This window comes from Chiloscyllium punctatum, chromosome 29 (genome assembly GCF_047496795.1).
Source record: "Chiloscyllium punctatum isolate Juve2018m chromosome 29, sChiPun1.3, whole genome shotgun sequence".
Classification (NCBI taxonomy): domain Eukaryota; kingdom Metazoa; phylum Chordata; class Chondrichthyes; order Orectolobiformes; family Hemiscylliidae; genus Chiloscyllium; species Chiloscyllium punctatum.
Window position 1 is genome coordinate 80,744,601 of NC_092767.1, and position 17,300 is coordinate 80,761,900.

General features: G+C 46.9%; 1 protein-coding gene across 5 annotated transcripts in view; it reads left to right on the top strand.

Moving 5' to 3' along the window:
* The window catches only part of LOC140454655 (latent-transforming growth factor beta-binding protein 4-like), a 146,803-nt gene that overhangs the window by 71,614 nt on the left and 57,889 nt on the right, over positions 1 to 17,300 (top strand). For all 5 annotated transcript variants that reach the window (XM_072549581.1, XM_072549582.1, XM_072549583.1 and 2 more), the window contains 3 exons: positions 4,663 to 4,765; positions 13,844 to 13,894; positions 15,747 to 15,869. In XM_072549581.1, the coding sequence (XP_072405682.1) occupies positions 4,663 to 4,765; positions 13,844 to 13,894; positions 15,747 to 15,869 (277 nt within the window). The remainder of the gene's footprint in view (positions 1 to 4,662; positions 4,766 to 13,843; positions 13,895 to 15,746; positions 15,870 to 17,300) is intronic.

Consider the following 17,300-nt stretch of genomic DNA (forward strand, 5'->3'; position numbering starts at 1 on the left):
GGATTACTATCAGTGCCACGTGTTAGCCAGTGTAGAAATGAAAAAATAGGCAGGCTGAACACGTGGCTTGAGAGATGGTGTAGGAGGGAGGGGTTCAGATTTGTTGGACATTGGGACCAGTTCTGGGGAAGGTGGGACTATTGCAAAATGGGTGGTCTACATCTGAACCAGACTGGAACCAATGTCCTTGGGGGAGTTTTTGCAACTGCTGTTGGGGAGGTTTTAAACTAATGTGGCAGGGGACTGGGAACCAGAAGAGAAAACAAGTAGGCAGTGAGGTGGAGACTGGAGACTGTAACAGTTATGAAGATAACATTAATAAAGGGAAGAGTAGGCAGAGAGCAAATGAACGCAAAACAAACTGGTGGTCTGAAATGCATCTACTTTAATGCAAGGAATATAGAGGGTAAGGCAGATGATGAACTTAGGGCTTGGATTGGTGCCTGGGAGTATGACGTTATTGCAAATCACAGAGACTTGGTTGAAGGAAGGGCATGATGATTGGCAACTAAATGTTCCAGGATATAGACGCTTCAGACAGGACAGGGAGGGAAGTAAAAGGGGGGTGGAGTTGCATTGCTCGTCAGGGCGATATCACGGCTGTGCTAAAAGAGGACACTATAGAAGTCTTGGGTGGTGAGGCATTATGGGTGGAGCTGAGAAATAAGAAGGGTGCAGTGACATTGTTGGGGCTGTATCACAGGCCTCCCAACAGTGAGCATGAGGTAGAAGAACAAATAGGTAAACACATTATGGAAAGATATAGCAGCAATAAGGTAGTGGTGATGGGAGATTTTAATTTTCCCAACATTGACTGGGATACATTTAGTGTCAGAGGTCTGGATGGAGTAGAATTTGTAAGAAGCATCCAGCAGAGTTTTCTAGAGCAGTATGTCAACAGTCCGATGAGGAAAGGGGCCATATTGGACCTGGTACTGGGGAACGACCCAGGCCAGGTGGGAGAAGTTGCGGTGAGGGATTTCTTTGGGAATAGTGACCACAATTCTGTAAGCTTTAGAATACTCGTAGATAAAGAAGAGAGTGGTCCTAAGGGAAGAGTACTAAACTGGACCAAGGCCAATTATATCAAAGTTAGGCAGGAGCTTAGAAATGTGGATTGGACACAGCTATTTGAAGGGAAGTCCATATTTGAGATGTGGGAGGCTTTCAAAGATAGGTTAAAGATACTGCAGGATAGGCATGTCCCATTGAAGGCAAAGGATAGGAAGGGCAAGATTCGTGAACTGTGGATGACAGGAGAAATCGTTTGACTAGCCAAGAGGAAAGGGGAAGCGTACATAAGGTCCAGGCAGCTGAGAACAGAACGGGCCCTGGAGGAATATCAGAAGTGTAGGACCAGTCTTAAACGAGGAATCAAGCGGGCTAAAAGGGGTCATGAAATAGCTATAGTGAGCAGAATTAAGGAGAATCGCAAAACATTTTATTCTTATATAAGAAGCAAGCTGGTAACTAGAGAAAGGATTGGTCCACTAAAGGATAATGAAGGCAGACTGTGTGTCGAACCTGAGAGAATGGGTGAGATTCTGAATGATTACTTTGCATCAGTGTTCACTGAGGAGAGGGACATGATGAATGTTGAGATTAGAGATAGAAGTTTGATTAGTCTGGATCATGTTGGCATAAGTAGGGAAGGTGTGTTGGCTAGGATAGAGGTTATTAAGGTGGACAAATCCCCAGGGGTCAGATGGGGTCTGTCCCAGGTTGCTGAGGGAGGCAAGAGACGAAATAGCTGGGGCCTTGACAGATATCATTGTGGCATTCTTAAATACAGGTGAGGTGCCGGAGGACTGGAAGTTTGCTCATGTTGTCCCCCTGTACAAGAAGGATATTAGGGATATTCCGGTAACTACAGACCAGTGAACCTGAAGTCAGTGGTGGGGAAGTTGCTGGAGAGAGTACTGAGGGATAGGATCTATTTATATTTAGAAAAGAATGAGCTTATCAATGATAGGCAACATGGTTTTGTGCGGGGGAGATTGTGCCTTACCAACTTAATAGAGTTCTTTAAGGAAGTGACCAAGTTGTTAGATGAAGGAAGGGCTGTTGATGTCATATACATGGACTTTAGTAAGGCGTTTGATAAGGTTCCCCATGGTAGACTAATGGAGAAAGTGAAGTCACATGGTGTGCAGGGTGTTTTAGCTAGGTGGGTAAAGAACTGGTTGAGCAACAGGAGACAGAGAGTAGTAGTTGAAGGGAGTTTCTCAAAATGGAGAAAGGTGACCAGTGGTGTTCCACAGGGATCAGTGTTGGGGCCACTGTTGTTTGTAATATACATAAGTGACCTGGAAGAGGGCACTGTTGGTATGATCAGCAAGTTTGCAGATGACACAAAGATTGGTAGAGTAGCAGAAAGCATAAGGGATTGTCAGAGAATACAGGAGGATATAGATAGACTGGAGAGTTGGGCGGAAAAGTGGCAGATGGTTTTCAATCCAGACAAATGTGAGGTGATGCATTTAGGCAAGACTAATTCTAGAGCGAATTATACAATGAATGGAAGAGCCTTGGGAAAAGTTGATGGGCAGAGAGATCTGGGAGTGCAGGTCCATTGTACCCTGAAGGTTGCTGCACAGGTGGATAGAGTGGTCAAGAAGGCATATGGTATGCTTGCCTTCATTGGACGGGGTACTGAATATAAGAGCTGGCAAGTCATGTTAAAATCGTACAAGAAGATTGGTTCGGCTGCCTTTAGAATACTGTGTACAGTTCTGGTCACCACATTATCAAAAGGATGTGGACGCTTTGGAGAGGGTGCAAAGAAGGTTTACGAGGATGATGCCTGGTATGGAAAGTGCTAGCTATGAAGAGAGGTTGAGTAGGTTAGGTTTATTTTCATTAGGATAAAGGAGATTGAGGAGGGACCTGATTGAGGTTTACCAAATCATGAAGGGTATAGACAGGGTGGATAGAGACAAGCTTTTTCCCAGGGTGAAGGATTCAATAACAAGAGGTCACACTTTCAAGGTGAGAGGTGGAAAGTTTAAGGGGGATACACACAGCAAGTACTTCACACAGAGGGTGGTGGGCATTTGGAATGTGTTGCTAGCAGAGGTGGTAGAGGCAGGCGCAGTGGAATCATTTAAGTTGCGTCTGGACAGATGCATGAGTAGATGGGGAGCAGAGGGATACAGATGCTTAGGAATTGGGCAACAGATTAGACAGTAGGTTTGGATCGGCTCAGGCTTGGAGGGCCGAAGGGCCTGTTCCTGGGCTGCAAATTTTCTTTGTTCTTTGTTCACTGGCAGGATCAAACCCATTAATGAGCAGATGAAGGTTTTCGGTCAATAACAGAATGAGAAAGCTTTAATCAGAGTGAAAGCAAGAAGGGAGCAGGGTCCCCATCTGTCACACTTCTACCCAATTAAATGGCTGCCACCAAGCTCTCTTTGGAAGGGAGGTATTAACCCCTATCCAGAGTTCCATTCCCACCTCTCTCTGTTCATTGGCTTTTGTCACTGTGCAATGTTCTTGGTGTCAGACAGTGACTTACCCCATTGACCAATAACAGTTAATCTTTACTTTCGCTGAGAGATTGAATCCTGTTTGTCATAATCAGAGTTTTTACAGCATCAGATCCTTCAGCCCATCATGTCCACGCTGGCCACCCAGCAGACATCTCTTCCATTCTCATTTTCGAGCACTTGTCTGCTCTGGTGTTTCAACTGTTCATTTGAATCTTCTTCAATGTCTTGGAGTTCCTGCCTTATTACTCTCTCAGGCAGTGACTCACACCACCCTCTAGGTGAAAATATTTTTTCCTCAAGTCCCTTGCTCCTTATTTAATGTGGTGCCCTCAAGTTATTGACCCCTCTCTGAAGGCGAGGGCCCCTCAGGGTCTATGCCCCTCAGAGCTTTGAGCACCTCAAGCCAAAGCCCCTCAGCCTTCTCTGCTCTAAGATAAACAACCCCAGCCAATCTACTTTCTTTTTGTCGCTGAATCACTTCAGCCCATCCAACATTCTGGTGAATCTCCTCTGCACCCCATCCAATGTAATCACATCCTTCCTATAACTTGGTGACCAGAACAGCACACAGTACACCCCCTGTGATCTAACTCATATGCAACTCCACCACAACCCCCTTAACTAATAAAGGCAAGTTTCCCATATGCCTCCTTAACCACCTTACCTGTCTCTCCTGCCAACTTCAAGAATCTATGCAAATGCAGACAAAGGTCTCTCTAATTCTCTGTACATCCTCGGGTCCGACCATTCAGTGTGTACTCCCTTGCCTTGTTACTCCTGTCAAAATGTTTGTCTTGTGAATGTTCAAGGATTTATGGCCTCAGCTCAATCTGGAGAAATCCTGGTGTCAACCTTCTTCCCTTAACCAGAACCAAGCTGTTGGTTCATCTCAGCCCGGAGTGGAAGCTTGTTCATCAAGGAGCTGATATATTTGTTACAACAGCCACTTCTCCTCAAATTAATGAAATGTTTGACAAATGGGCTGAAGCTTTCTGGGAGAGTCACTGAGGAGAAAAGTATGAGTTTTTGGGGTAGGTCGCTGAGCTACAATATTAACTCACGCTCTTCCCTTCTGCCCGAGCTGCCGTGTACTTTCAGTGGCGTTTGTTTTTACCTAAGCTTCAAGGTTCTGGCTTGCCCGGAAGTCATTCTTGTCTCGATATTATCATTTCAGTGTTCTTCCCCACTGACCGGCCTGCGGACAGTCGAACGTTGCTGCCAAGGAGGAGGTGTTGGCTGGGGAGTGACCGAATGTATTCAATGTCCTGTGACACCAGGTCAGACATTTCCATAATGCATACGGACAAAACTATTCCAAAATCACATGGTCATACCCACAGTGGATCAGTTAGTGAGCTTGTCACCTGGTGGAATAACCAAGCCACAACCAGTCTCGAACCCCAAGTTAGATCAGAATTGGATCAGTAACCCACATCAGTAGAACCAGAGAGTTATTACAGCACAGGGGAGGACACTAGGCCCTTGTATATGTACTGGCTTTCAGAATGAGCACCTTGAGCCAGAGTTACAGCCCCATCCCCTCCCCATAACCCTGCTCATCGTTCTTATCCACTCTTCCACCACGTGACAGTGTAACTGCCTCTTCATAGCTTCCATTGAATCTGCCTCCACCACATTGCTTCATGCACTCACTGTGTCAGCGTCAGTTTGTATCCAGCAGGGAAAGGGCTATTCATTGTGTTACTGTACAGATTCAACATTTATTCAAGGTAAGGGTCACTCACTATAACTGTATAACGTCAGCGTTTATTCAATAGGATAAAGGTCACTCACTATAACTGTACAGAATCGGTGTTGTTTTGGAGTAAGAGCTGGAACATTGAGGATTTGTCAGGGGTTTTTATTGAGCTAACAGGCTAGTAGCGTTTGATCACAGGTGCTGAACAAAAGAATTTTAGACAAATACTGAAATCTGAGCACTGATCACATGATCAAGGAATTAGTACTTTCTGGGAGTCGTGATTTTATTAAAAGACTTTAAGCACTCAATTTAATGACTTAGATTTGAGGATGAAAGACAGCAGCTTTCCTCAGCAGCTGAACTGGGCAAATAAAGATGTTTTTGTTTTATTTCAAACAAGGTGGGTCTTCACATTGCTAGAATGTTGGAATGCAATTTTCAGTGTGCGTTTAATTAATTCATTTCCAGAATTTGGTACTGAATGTAGATACATATGAAGAAAGTTAAAGAGTCAGTGAGTTGCCATTCTCCTCCCTGATCAACACATGAATTCCCCATTCACAAAATCCACACACTTTTAAGTTGAACTTCAGCTCCTGAAGTTTTCAAACGTTTCACACCTGGCAGTTTCTAACTGAGCTTTGGCTCTTTGTATTGTCAATTAATATTAGTCTATTACCTATGTACTGGGGCAGTGCAATGAAAGTCAAGATCCACTATTCTTGGAATCAATACATATGTGAAAAATTGATTAATTTTATCAAACATTCTAATTCTGATGACGAGACTGTGCAGACCAGATTTATTTTCAATTAATAAAAAATAACTGTTGTAATCAAACTCCTTTTAGCCAATGGCAAAAGGCTGACAAGTCAAGTTACAAAACTCTAAACTTAAACTCTGCCACTTTTTACAATTTCCATACAGATGCAGAAAGAGAGAAGACACAAGTGTTAGGGGTGGGAAATGAATGAATAAAGTAGCACAATCCTGGCACCAGTCCAAATCACAGACTTTAGCAAGTTGTTTCCTTTTGGGTCCCTTTTATTCCCTTCAATTGTTTCTGCTTCTTTTCTGATGATATGAGATTGTGGCTACAACCAATTCTCAGTCTTTCTTTTGCTGGTTGAAGAATCACCTTTTCAGTGCCTCTGAAGGTGGTTTTTCCATTGGTCGTTTCAACCAGGGATTTCCAGAGAAAACAGTTTAGAGAAAAATGAGGAGAATAGTTAGCTACTCAGCACAGAAAAAAGATGGTGAAGGAGAGATGGATTCTTTCTCTTCACAGTCTCCTGTATTGCCCACACACAGGGGTGGAACCACCTTCCCAGGAACCAGTCAAGCAGTTGTTACTACGCTGAGCCCATAATAACTGGCTCCAATTGATGAACTAATCAAAGAACTGTTTCTGGGCCAAGTGGCCCTAAACACACACAGGCAGTTCCATTCCATCTGAAATTCCCCTCAACATTTCACAATGTGCTCCACCCATTTGGTTTTAATAGCTGCAAACATTCTTTCTCAGATTTCTCAATTTAAAGGTGTCTCTTCTCTCATTTTTAGTCCACACACCAAACAAAAGAAAATTGTTCTTTGCAAATATCCATTCAGATAACTGCAATTCTGAATCCTGTAATGCTGAGTGCAATGTATGTTTCCTATTAGATTTCTCTATCTTGCTCAGTGCTGAATGAGAGAGAGGTGACAGAGGCTGGGGGCAAGGAGCCACCACAGCTAGTTCTAGGTACCACAGCTTTTGTTTCCTGTTATCCATTCATGTGATGTGGATGTTGTAGATGAGGTCAGCATTTATTATCTATCCAATTTGCCTTTGAGCTGAACAGCTTGTTCAGTCATTTAGAGGGGAGTTGAGAGCCAGTCATATGGCTCTGAAACCACATGGAAGTCAGACATGAGCTGTTGCTGGAAAAGCGCAGCAGGTCAGGCAGCATCCAAGGAGCAGGAGAATCGACGTTTCAGGCATAAGCCCTTCTTCAGGCATGAGGAAGGTGTGCCAAGCAGGCTAAGATAAAAGGTAGGGAGGAGGGACTTGGGGGAGGGGCGTTGGGAATGCGATAGGTGGAAGGAGGTTAAGGTGAGGGTGATAGGCCGGAGAGGGAGTGGGGGCGGAGAGGTCGGGAAGAAGATTGCAGGTCAAGGAGGCGGTGCTGAGTCTGAGGGTTGGGACTGAGATAAGGTGGGGGGAGGGGAAATGAGGAAGCTGGAGAAATCTGTATTCATCCCCTTGTAGTTGGAGGGTTCCTAGGCGGAAGATGAGGCGCTCTTCCTCCAGCCGTCGTGTTGCCATGGTCTGGCGATGGAGGAGGGCAAGGACCTGCATGTCTTTGGTGGAGTGGGAGGGGGAGTTGAAGTGTTGAGCCACGGGATGGTTGGGTTGGTTGGTCCAGGTGTCCCAGAGGTGTTCTCTGAAACGTTCCGCAAGTAGACGGCCTGTCTCCCCAACGTATAGGAGGCCACATTGGGTGCAGCGGATGCAGTAAATGATGTGTGTGGAGGTGCAGGTGAATTTGTGGTGGATATGGAAAGATCCCTTGGGGCCTTGGAGGGAAGTAAGGGGGGAGGTGTGGGCACAAGTTTTGCATTTCTTGCGGTTGCAGGGGAAGGTGCCAGGAGTGGAGGTTGGGTTGGTGGGGAGTGTGGACCTGACAAGGGAGTCATGGAGGGAGTGGTCTTTTTGGAACGCTGATAGGGGAGGGAAGGGAAATATATCCTTGGTGGTGGGGTCCGTTTGGAGGTGGCGGAAATGACAACGGATGATACGATGTATCTGGTGGTTGGTGGGATGGTAGGTGAGGACCAGTGGGGTTCTGTGTTCCACCGCATCTCCTCCGCCCTTGAACCCCGCCCCTCCATTCGCCACCAGGATAGAACCCTACTGGTCCTCACCTACCACCCCACCAACCTCCAGATACATCGTATCATCCTTCATCATTTACGCCACCTCCAAACGGACCCCACTACCAGGGATATATTTCCCTCCCCTTCCCTATCAGCATTCTGGAAAGCCCACTCCCTCCATGACTCCCTTGTCAGGTCCACACCCCTCACCAACCCAACCTCCACTCCCGGCACCTTCCCCTGCAACCGCAAGAAATGCAAAACTTGCACTGACACCTCCCCCCTCACTTCCCTCCAAGGCCCCAAGGGATCCTTCCATATCCACCACAAATTCACCTGCACCTCCACACACATCATTTACTGCATCCGCTGCACCCGATGTGGCCTCCTCTATATTGGGGAGACAGGCCGCCTACTTGCGGAACATTTCAGAGAACACCTCTGGGACACCCGGACCAACCAACCCAACCGCCCCGTGGCTGAACACTTTAACTCCCCCTCCCACTCCACCAAGGACATGCAGGTCCTTGGACTCCTCCATCGCCAGACCATGGCAACATGATGGCTGGAGGAAGAGCGTCTCATCTTCCGCCTAGTTTGTGTATCGGCTTGTGCATGGATCCCCAAGATCTGTAAAAGTTGTAAAGCAGAAAGGCTTGAGGGTCTGAATTGTGTCCTCCTGTTCCTCTGAACCTGTTCCTGTAGTCCATTCTGTGCTCCCACTGATAACAGGTGGTGTTTAAATTACAGGGTCAAGAGTGGGGTGCTGGAAAAGCACAGCAGGTCAGGCAGCATCTGAGGAGCAGGTGAATCGATGCTTCAGATAAGAGCGCTTCAACAGGCTTGTGAGCCAAGGGAGTGGAGAGATAAATGGGATGTGGGTGGGGCTGGGGGGAAGGTAGCTGAGAGTGCGATAGGTGGTCAGAGGTGGGGGTAATGGTGATAGGTCGGAGAGGAGGATGGAGTGGATAGGTGGGAAGGAAGATGGCAGGTGGGACAGGTTATGAGGATGGTGCTAAACTGGAAGGTTGGAACTGGGATAAGGTAGGGGAAGGGGAAATGAGGAAACTGGTGAAATCCACATTGATGTCATGTGGTTGGAGGGTCCCAAGGTGGAAGATGAGGTGTTCTTCCTCCAGGCTTCAGGTGGTAAAGGTATGACGATGGAGGAGGCCCAGGACCTGCATGTCCTTGACAGAGGGGGAATTGAAGTGTTCGGCCAAGGGGCAGTGGGGTAGGTTGGTACAGGTATCCCAGAGATGTTCTCTGAAGCACTCTGCAAGTAGGCGTCCTGTTTCTCCAATGTAGAGGAGACTGCATCGCGAGCAATGGATACAGTAAATGACGTGTGGATTTGCAGGTAAAACTCTGATGCATGTGGGGCCTTGGACAGAGGTGAGGGGGTAGGTGTGGGTGCAGGTTTGCAATTCCTGCAGTGGCAGGAAAGGTGCCAGGAGGAGAAGATGGGTTGGTGGCGGGTGTGGACCTGACAAGAGATCCTAGTTGATTTAAATGTCAGAGTAGATTCAAAATGGATGACAATGCCCCCACAGTCAAATATCCCGTATTGCTTTGTGCCTGAGCTGAGGTATTGGAAATAATCACAGATGATGTCCCAAAGCTGTTCAGCGCAGGGTGTCACTGACTGTGTTGTTGATTTGTCATGGGGCTGTGAGCAAGTGCACTCTGACCGTGATCAGACATTCCTTTCTGGTTTGTATAATTTCAACTAAACAAGACACAAATCTCTGCTTGCAATAATCAGACTCTGTGTTAACTTAATCACTTGTCTAGGCTGTTAAATCTTCCTCAGTGTCCATTTCAAATTAATTCTTTCCACTGATATCAGCCAAAAGTGTGGGGACTAGCCAGACATAATTTGAAGTATTGTCCACAGTCCTGATCCAAACCTTAACCCATTGGTTATTTTGCTACAAGACAATGAGTCTCAAAGTGGTGCCAGGAGGACGGGGGAAGAGTCCTTCCTGATAACCGTCCTTCAAGAGGTGGTTGGATAGAGAGTCTTGAGAAGTTGATGTTTTGGGTGTAACCCTTTTTCAGTCCTGAAGAAGTGTTACACCTGAAACATCAACTTCTCCATCTCCTGATGCTGCCTGCCTTGCTGTGTTCCCCCAGCCTCCTGCCTGTCCCTCCTGATGCTGCCTTGCCTTGCTGTGTTCCCCCAGCCTCCTGCCTGTCCCTCCTGATGCTGCCTTGCCTTGCTGTGTTCCCCCAGCCTCCTGCCTGTCCCTCCTGATGCTGCCTGCCTTGTTGTGTTCTTCCAGCCTCCTGCCTGTCCCTCCTGATGCTGCCTGCCTTGCTGTGTTCCCCCAGCCTCCTGCCTGTCCCTCCTGATGCTGCCTTGCCTTGCTGTGTTCCCCCAGCCTCCTGCCTGTCCCTCCTGATGCTGCCTTGCCTTGCTGTGTTACCCCACCCTCCTGCCTGTCCCTCCTGATGCTGCCTGGCTTGCTGTGTTCCCCCAGCCTCCTGCCTGTCCTTCCTGATGCTGCCTGCCTTGCTGTGTTCCCCCAGCCTCCTGCCTGTCCTTCCTGATGCTGCCTGCCTTGCTGTGTTCCCCCAGCCTCCTGCCTGTCCTTCCTGATGCTGCCTGCCTTGCTGTGTTCCCCCAGCCTCCTGCCTGTCCCTCCTGATGCTGCCTGCCTTGTTGTGTTCTTCCAGCCTCCTGCCTGTCCCTCCTGATGCTGCCTTGCCTTGCTGTGTTCCCCCAGCCTCCTGCCTGTCCCTCCTGATGCTGCCTTGCCTTGCTGTGTTCCCCCAGCCTCCTGCCTGTCCCTCCTGATGCTGCCTTGCCTTGCTGTGTTCCCCCAGCCTTCTGCCTATCTACTTCGGATTCCAGCAACTGCAGTTTTTTTGTCTCTAAAGGGCAGTGAGAGTGGGCCAATGTTTGGATCATGGGGCTCAATAAACAAAGTCCACCCTAGCCTTTGTCAGTCAAGAGGTCCTCATTACAGTCCCCCGTTTTTGGGTGGCAGTGCATATAACTACCTGAAGGAGCTGAATGGCTTCCTCTTTCAGTAATTTTGTTCCGATCTTTCATTCTCTCTCTTTATCTTAAAGTCTGTGAAATAAAATCACCAAACTGAAAATAGTCTGAAAATCAAACCTGAAACCTTCTGGTCACCATTTCAGCTCTGTCTCAAAGAAGGGAATAATTTAAATTATGTACAGTCACAGCCAACAGCTGGCCAATTGTAATTGTACGAATCATCTGAATCTCTGGAACTAATTGTTCCCATGTGTGGGAGATGCAGTGTGTGTGAACAGGCGTCTTCTCACTGCGATCTTGTTCACTGTTGTGTACCAGGGTCTTGCTAATGTAGCAGGAGCCACTTCCTGCACACACAAACCACAGTGAGGGTGCAGAAATATCCCAGGCAGATTAAAGCATAATCATTAATCACATGAAGTGGCGTGTTTGCATGGAACCTCCACAAGACCTTTCCCATTAGACCTCATTCCCTTTAGGAACATGATGTATTAGGTGATGGTAACATGGAGGTGGGGAGGTGGGTGGGGGGGGGGAGCCTGACATTGTTTTACAATGTGCATTTGTTCTCAGTGAGTTAGTACCCCCTTCAGGATGTGCGTCAGGAGGTGGGGAAATCGACGTTTTGAGTGTAACACTTCTTCAGGACTGGGTTTGGGTGTGGGGGTGGGATCTGCAGATATAGGGGGTAGCAGGGGCAGGGTGGTGAAGACAGGGAGAGGATACAACCTGGTTGGTCAATGGGAGGAATGAATCTGGTAGGTGGCTGAGAGAGTGGAAGGGAGGGGGAGAGGCTGGAAAGGGAGTTAGGGGATAGGAAGGGTAGTTATTTGAAATTGGAGAACTCAATGTTGTGTCCTCCAGGTGTAGGCTGCCCTGGTGGAAATTGAGGTGCTGTTCCTCCAATTTGTGATTTGGTTTGTTGTGGCAGTGGAGAAGGCCAAGGATGATCATGTTGGAAAGGGAGTGGGAAGGGAAATTAAAATAGATGACAACTGAGAGATCAGGTTGGCCCCTGCGGGCCTGGCTGAGATGTTGTGCGAACCATTCCCTAAGTTTACCCTCAGCCTCTCGATGTAGAGAATACCACGTCGGGAGCACCAGATACAGTAAACTAGGTAGGAAGGGAGTCGAAGAGTGCGGTGCTGGAAAAGCACAGCAGGTCAGGCAGCACCTGAAGAACAGGACAATTGATGATTCAAGCATAATCTCTCCATCAGGAACTTATGCTTGAAACATTGATTCTCCTGCTCCTCGGAAGCTGCCTGACCTGCTGTGCTTTTCCAGCAACACACTCTTTGACTCTGATCTCCAGTATCTGCAGTGCTCACTTTCCCCTAGGTTGGAAGAGATGCAGGTGAAGCACTGTCAGAGGTTCATCTGCAGGGGTCGACCAGACCTCCCAGTCACTGCCCAATTTAATTCCCCTTCCCACTCCCTTTCCAGCATGACCATCCTTGGCCTCATCTACTATAGAGTCATAGAGATGTGCAACATGGAAACAGACCCTTTGGTCCAACTCGTCTTGCCGACCAGATATCCCAACCCAATCTAGTCCCACCTGCCAGCACCCAGCCCATATCCCTCCAAACCCTTCCTATTCATATACCCATCCAAATGCCTTTTAAATGTTGCAATTGTACCAGCCTCCACCACTTCCTCTGGCAGCTCATTCCATATATGTACCATCCTCTGAATGAAAAAGTTGCCCCTTAGGGCGGCACGGTGGCACAGTGGTTAGCACTGTTGCCTCACAGCGCCAGCGACCCGGGTTCAATTCCTGCCTCAGGCGACTCTCTGTGTGGAGTTTGCACATTCTCCCCGTGTCTGCGTGGGTTTCCTCTGGGTGCTCCGGTTTCCTCCCACATTCCAAAGATGTGCAGGCCAGGTGAATTGGCCATGCTGAATTGCCTGTAGTGTTAGGTAAGGGGTAGATGTAGGGGTATGGGTGGGTTGCGCTTCGGCGGGGCGGTGTGGACTTGTTGGGCCGAAGGGCCTGTTTCCACACTGTAAGTAATCTAATCTAATCTAATCTATATCTTTCCCCTCACACCCTAAACCTATGCCCTCTAGTTCTGGATTCCCCCCACCCCAGGGAAAAGACTTTGTCCATTTATCCTATCCATGCCCCTCATGATTTTATAAACCTCGATAATGTCACCCCTCAGCCTCTGACGCTCCAGGGAAAACAGCTCCAGCCTGTTCAGCCTCTCCCTACAGCTCAAATCCTCCAACCCTGGCAACATCCTTGTAAATCTTTTCTGAACCCTTTCAAGTTTCACAACATCTTCCAACTAGGAAGGAGACCAGAATTACACAATGAACCAAACCACACATTGGAGGAACAACACCTCATCTTCCACCTGGGCAGACTACAGCCTAAAGGACTCAACATTGAGTTCTCCAATTTCAAATAACCTCCTTCCCTATCCCCACCCCCCTTCCTAGCCTCTCTTCCCCTCCCTTCCACCCGTCCCTGCCATCAACTTGATTCATTCCTCCCATTGGCCAACCACGTCGTACCCTCTACCTGTCTTCACCTGTCCCCACTTCACCACCCTGACCCCTGCAGCTCCCCCCACACTCACCCCCAGTCCCAAAGAAGGGTTACACCCGAAATGTTGATTTCTCCACCTCCTGATGCTGCCTGGTTTGCTGTGTTCTTCCAGCTTCCTGCCTGTCTACTCTGAGTCTAGTTAAGATGTTCAGTCACTCTTGTTTCGATTTCCTCCCAGCCTTTTTTCTCTGTTTCTTTCTGCTTTACTGTTGTTCTTTTCTATTCCACAGGAAATGACTGCCCACATGGATTTGAAAAAGCTGCTGATGGGCATTGTCAAGGTAAATAAGGCAAAGCACCTTAAATTCCCTGCCACATGAACCCCTTTCCCCACCTTCATCCCACCAACAACACCCTGCTCCCCTTACTCCTAACTCCAGACAGAAAGTACTGCTATGAATATAATCCTAATATCAGCAGGCAGTCGGGAAGGACCCAGCCTGTGCTGCCCATACTTTGGGGTTTACAGTTACATTCAGTAGCTCTTTGGATTTAGCCTGTTTCCTGAGTGAACCTCCAGTGCAGTGTGTGTTAAACTTCAGACTGATGTTTGAATTGTCTGTGAACACTCACTCATGATCAGGGTTCAGACATGAAGAATAACTGTTAAGAATCCACATTCCCAGAGACGCTATTGCTGCACCCATTACAGCTGCTGGGGCCTCTCCACGTCAGTGCTGGGAGTTCCGCTGAATTGACTGAATATGGAAAAGAAGAAATAAAAAGACGATTTCTGTGTGAGCACATTAACCATTCAGTTTACACAGTCATGGAGGTGATGAGGGTAAAAGGTGCGAACCTCTTTACACAAGGGATTAGTGCAAATTAGATTCCACACCATGCTTCCCGCTCCCCCCCCCCCTCCCCCAGAGAGAGACTGGAGACCTGAATAAACTGAAAGCTGCTTTAGTAATTAGGCTGCATTCTAAAGGCATGATCGGAGTGGGAGCAGCAATTGATGCTCTGGTATTTGGGAAATCTCATTCCCTGCTTCCTCTGCTGGCAGCTTCATTGAGAGGAGGTGCACAGCCTGAACCCTGTCTACATTTGATGCATTAAGCTGCCTATCCCTTTGGAGCATTCTGCACATACCTCCCAAATAATCTTAACACTGGTCTCAACAGCTCGCATTCCAACCTTGACATACTATATCTTTTCAAACTGTTTGGTACGAAGATAATGTATTAAATCATGTCTGGTCTTAAACAGGTAATGTCCTTTGGTTCAAGCAAAATATTTTCCCTGAGTAAATATTTGCTGGCACTCTATCCCACTATTACTGACCATTCTTGTGTGATGTCTGTGATAGTCCGTAAGCTGCTAGTACCTCCCCATCCCATAATTATTGAGACAATAATCAACATCATTTTACAGTTGTATAATTGAAGTGCACACAAAGCGTTGATCCCAGGGGACCCCACCAAATACCATCTCCAGTTCAAAATGCTGCACTGTTCTCTAGAGGGCGCCAGGATTGCAATAAATATTTTCCAAAAACATATTATTTTAAAAATATCTAAAGGTATATTCCAAAATGTTTCCAATTGGACATTCTAGAAGTTGCAACAATATTCAGGTTTTCTCGATAAATTCCTTACACTCTGAGGTGCCTCAATACAATTGAAATCTGTGTGACATTCAGTATCTAGATTCAGTAGCAAGCATTGGGACTAAAAGGTTCTGTAAGTTACTAGCCCCTCAGGATGCTGTTTGAAGGGCCTTGGTGTCCACGTTGCAATAAACAGGCGTAACACTGCAGTTGGGGTAAGGTAGCATTGCCCACCACCACAGAACATCTGTGGGGACACTGTAACTGCAAACGAGATTCTTCTTTATATTAACTGTGAGGTGAGTATAGGGGTGTAAGGTATCAAATCGATAGATGGATAAAACAGATGCCACCTCACTTACTGTTGGCCTTCCCTGAAGACTGATTTAATTTCTTATAAAAATAATTGAGGCATGAAAATTTACTGCAGAGCAATCACCTGGAGAGCTCAACCATCACTTCTGTAGCACTCATAAAACATAAGACTAGAAATAAGCTTTTGACCTGGTGCTGCTCCCTCCCCACCCGTTGGAGAGGGTAACTTTATGAGCATATAGTCAACTCTTTCATTCTGCTTCTTCCAGATATCAATGAGTGCTCCCTGCCAGGAATCTGTCAAAATGGAAAGTGCCTGAACGTGAGAGGCAGCTACCGCTGTGTATGCAGCCAAGGGTTTGTGCAGGACACCTCCAAGAGCCGCTGCATCTGTAAGTGATCAGAAATTACAGACACAACGCCTTGTAACCATTGAGCACAATCACCAAAACTACCAGCCAGTTTTCTACAGGCAATAGCTCCACCCTCAACTTCCGAAATTACAGCAGCTTTCATCTAGGGGACCATGGAATTGAAGTTTACAAATTAGGAATAGGAAATTTGGTCAATTATAACCAACAACGAGAGCAGTCAAAAGCTCTTTCTACTGCCCCACAGTCTCCCCATAGCCCTATACTAATCCCCAAACTGATCCCACTGCCCCGTGCTCTCTCCCCATAGCCTTGTACTAATCCCCAACCTAATCCCACTGCCCCACACTCTCCCCATAGCACTATACTAATCCCCAACCTAATCCCACTACCCCACTCCCTCCCCATATCCCTGTACTAATCCCCAAATGAATCTCACTGCCCCACTTTGTCCCTACAGCGCTGTACTAATCCCCAACCTAATCCCTCCCAAAGGTCTGTAGCAGTCTTCAAACTAATTGCACCAACATATTCTCCCATACCAATGTAATCCCAATGTCCCTTGCTCTCCCCTCAATGCTGTATCAATCTCAAACTAATTCTACTGCCTCACACTCTCCATAACCTGTACCTCTGTCAGTTTCCAATATAAATTTAATTTTGCTTTAAACAATGCAGTGACTTATCCCTCACTCTCTCAAACCTTTATCCTAACCTTAGATTTTGATTGCCATTTTTACTTCTTTAGTCTGTAAGAAGCAGACTATACTTTTTTTTTAATAAAAGAGATACAGAGGTTTTTGTATGTGAAGTAGAAAAGAGATAAATTGCCTCGTGGCTATTTAATTTGTGATAATTCACACACAAAAGTTTGTTGCTGTTAGTCTTCTGAATCCTTGAGTGTAAGGCTCATCTTGTGTAGTTCAGTGGTGTTTTGGAGGATCTGCAAATGATATTTTGGAGCTTTTTACGAGAAGCTCCCACTATTTAACCTGCATTGCCACCATGATGTGAGCTCTGGGATCTGGAATCTGGGAGCTGTTTCTTTGTAAACGGCCATCACTGTTAACCTTGATCTGTTCTGCTCTCACCATCTGCTGTAGATGAAGAGGTAGCATTAGGGTTAGGTTTTTACCTTTTTTCGGGTTTTCATACCTGATGAGGTAAGAACTAGACGTGAGTACATTACAGCCATACAGGACTTTGGTTAGGCCACTTTTGGAATACTGCATGCAATTCTGGTTTTCCAGCTATCGGAAGGATGTTGTGAAACTTGAAAAGGTCCAGAAAAGATTTACAGGGATGTTGCCAGGGTTGGAGGATTTGAGCCGCAGGGAGAAACTGAATAGCTGGGGAGTATTTTACCTGGTGTATTTCAGACTGAGGGGTGACCTTAGATTAGATTCCCTACAGTGTAGAAACAGTCCTTTCGGCCCAACAAGTCCACACCGA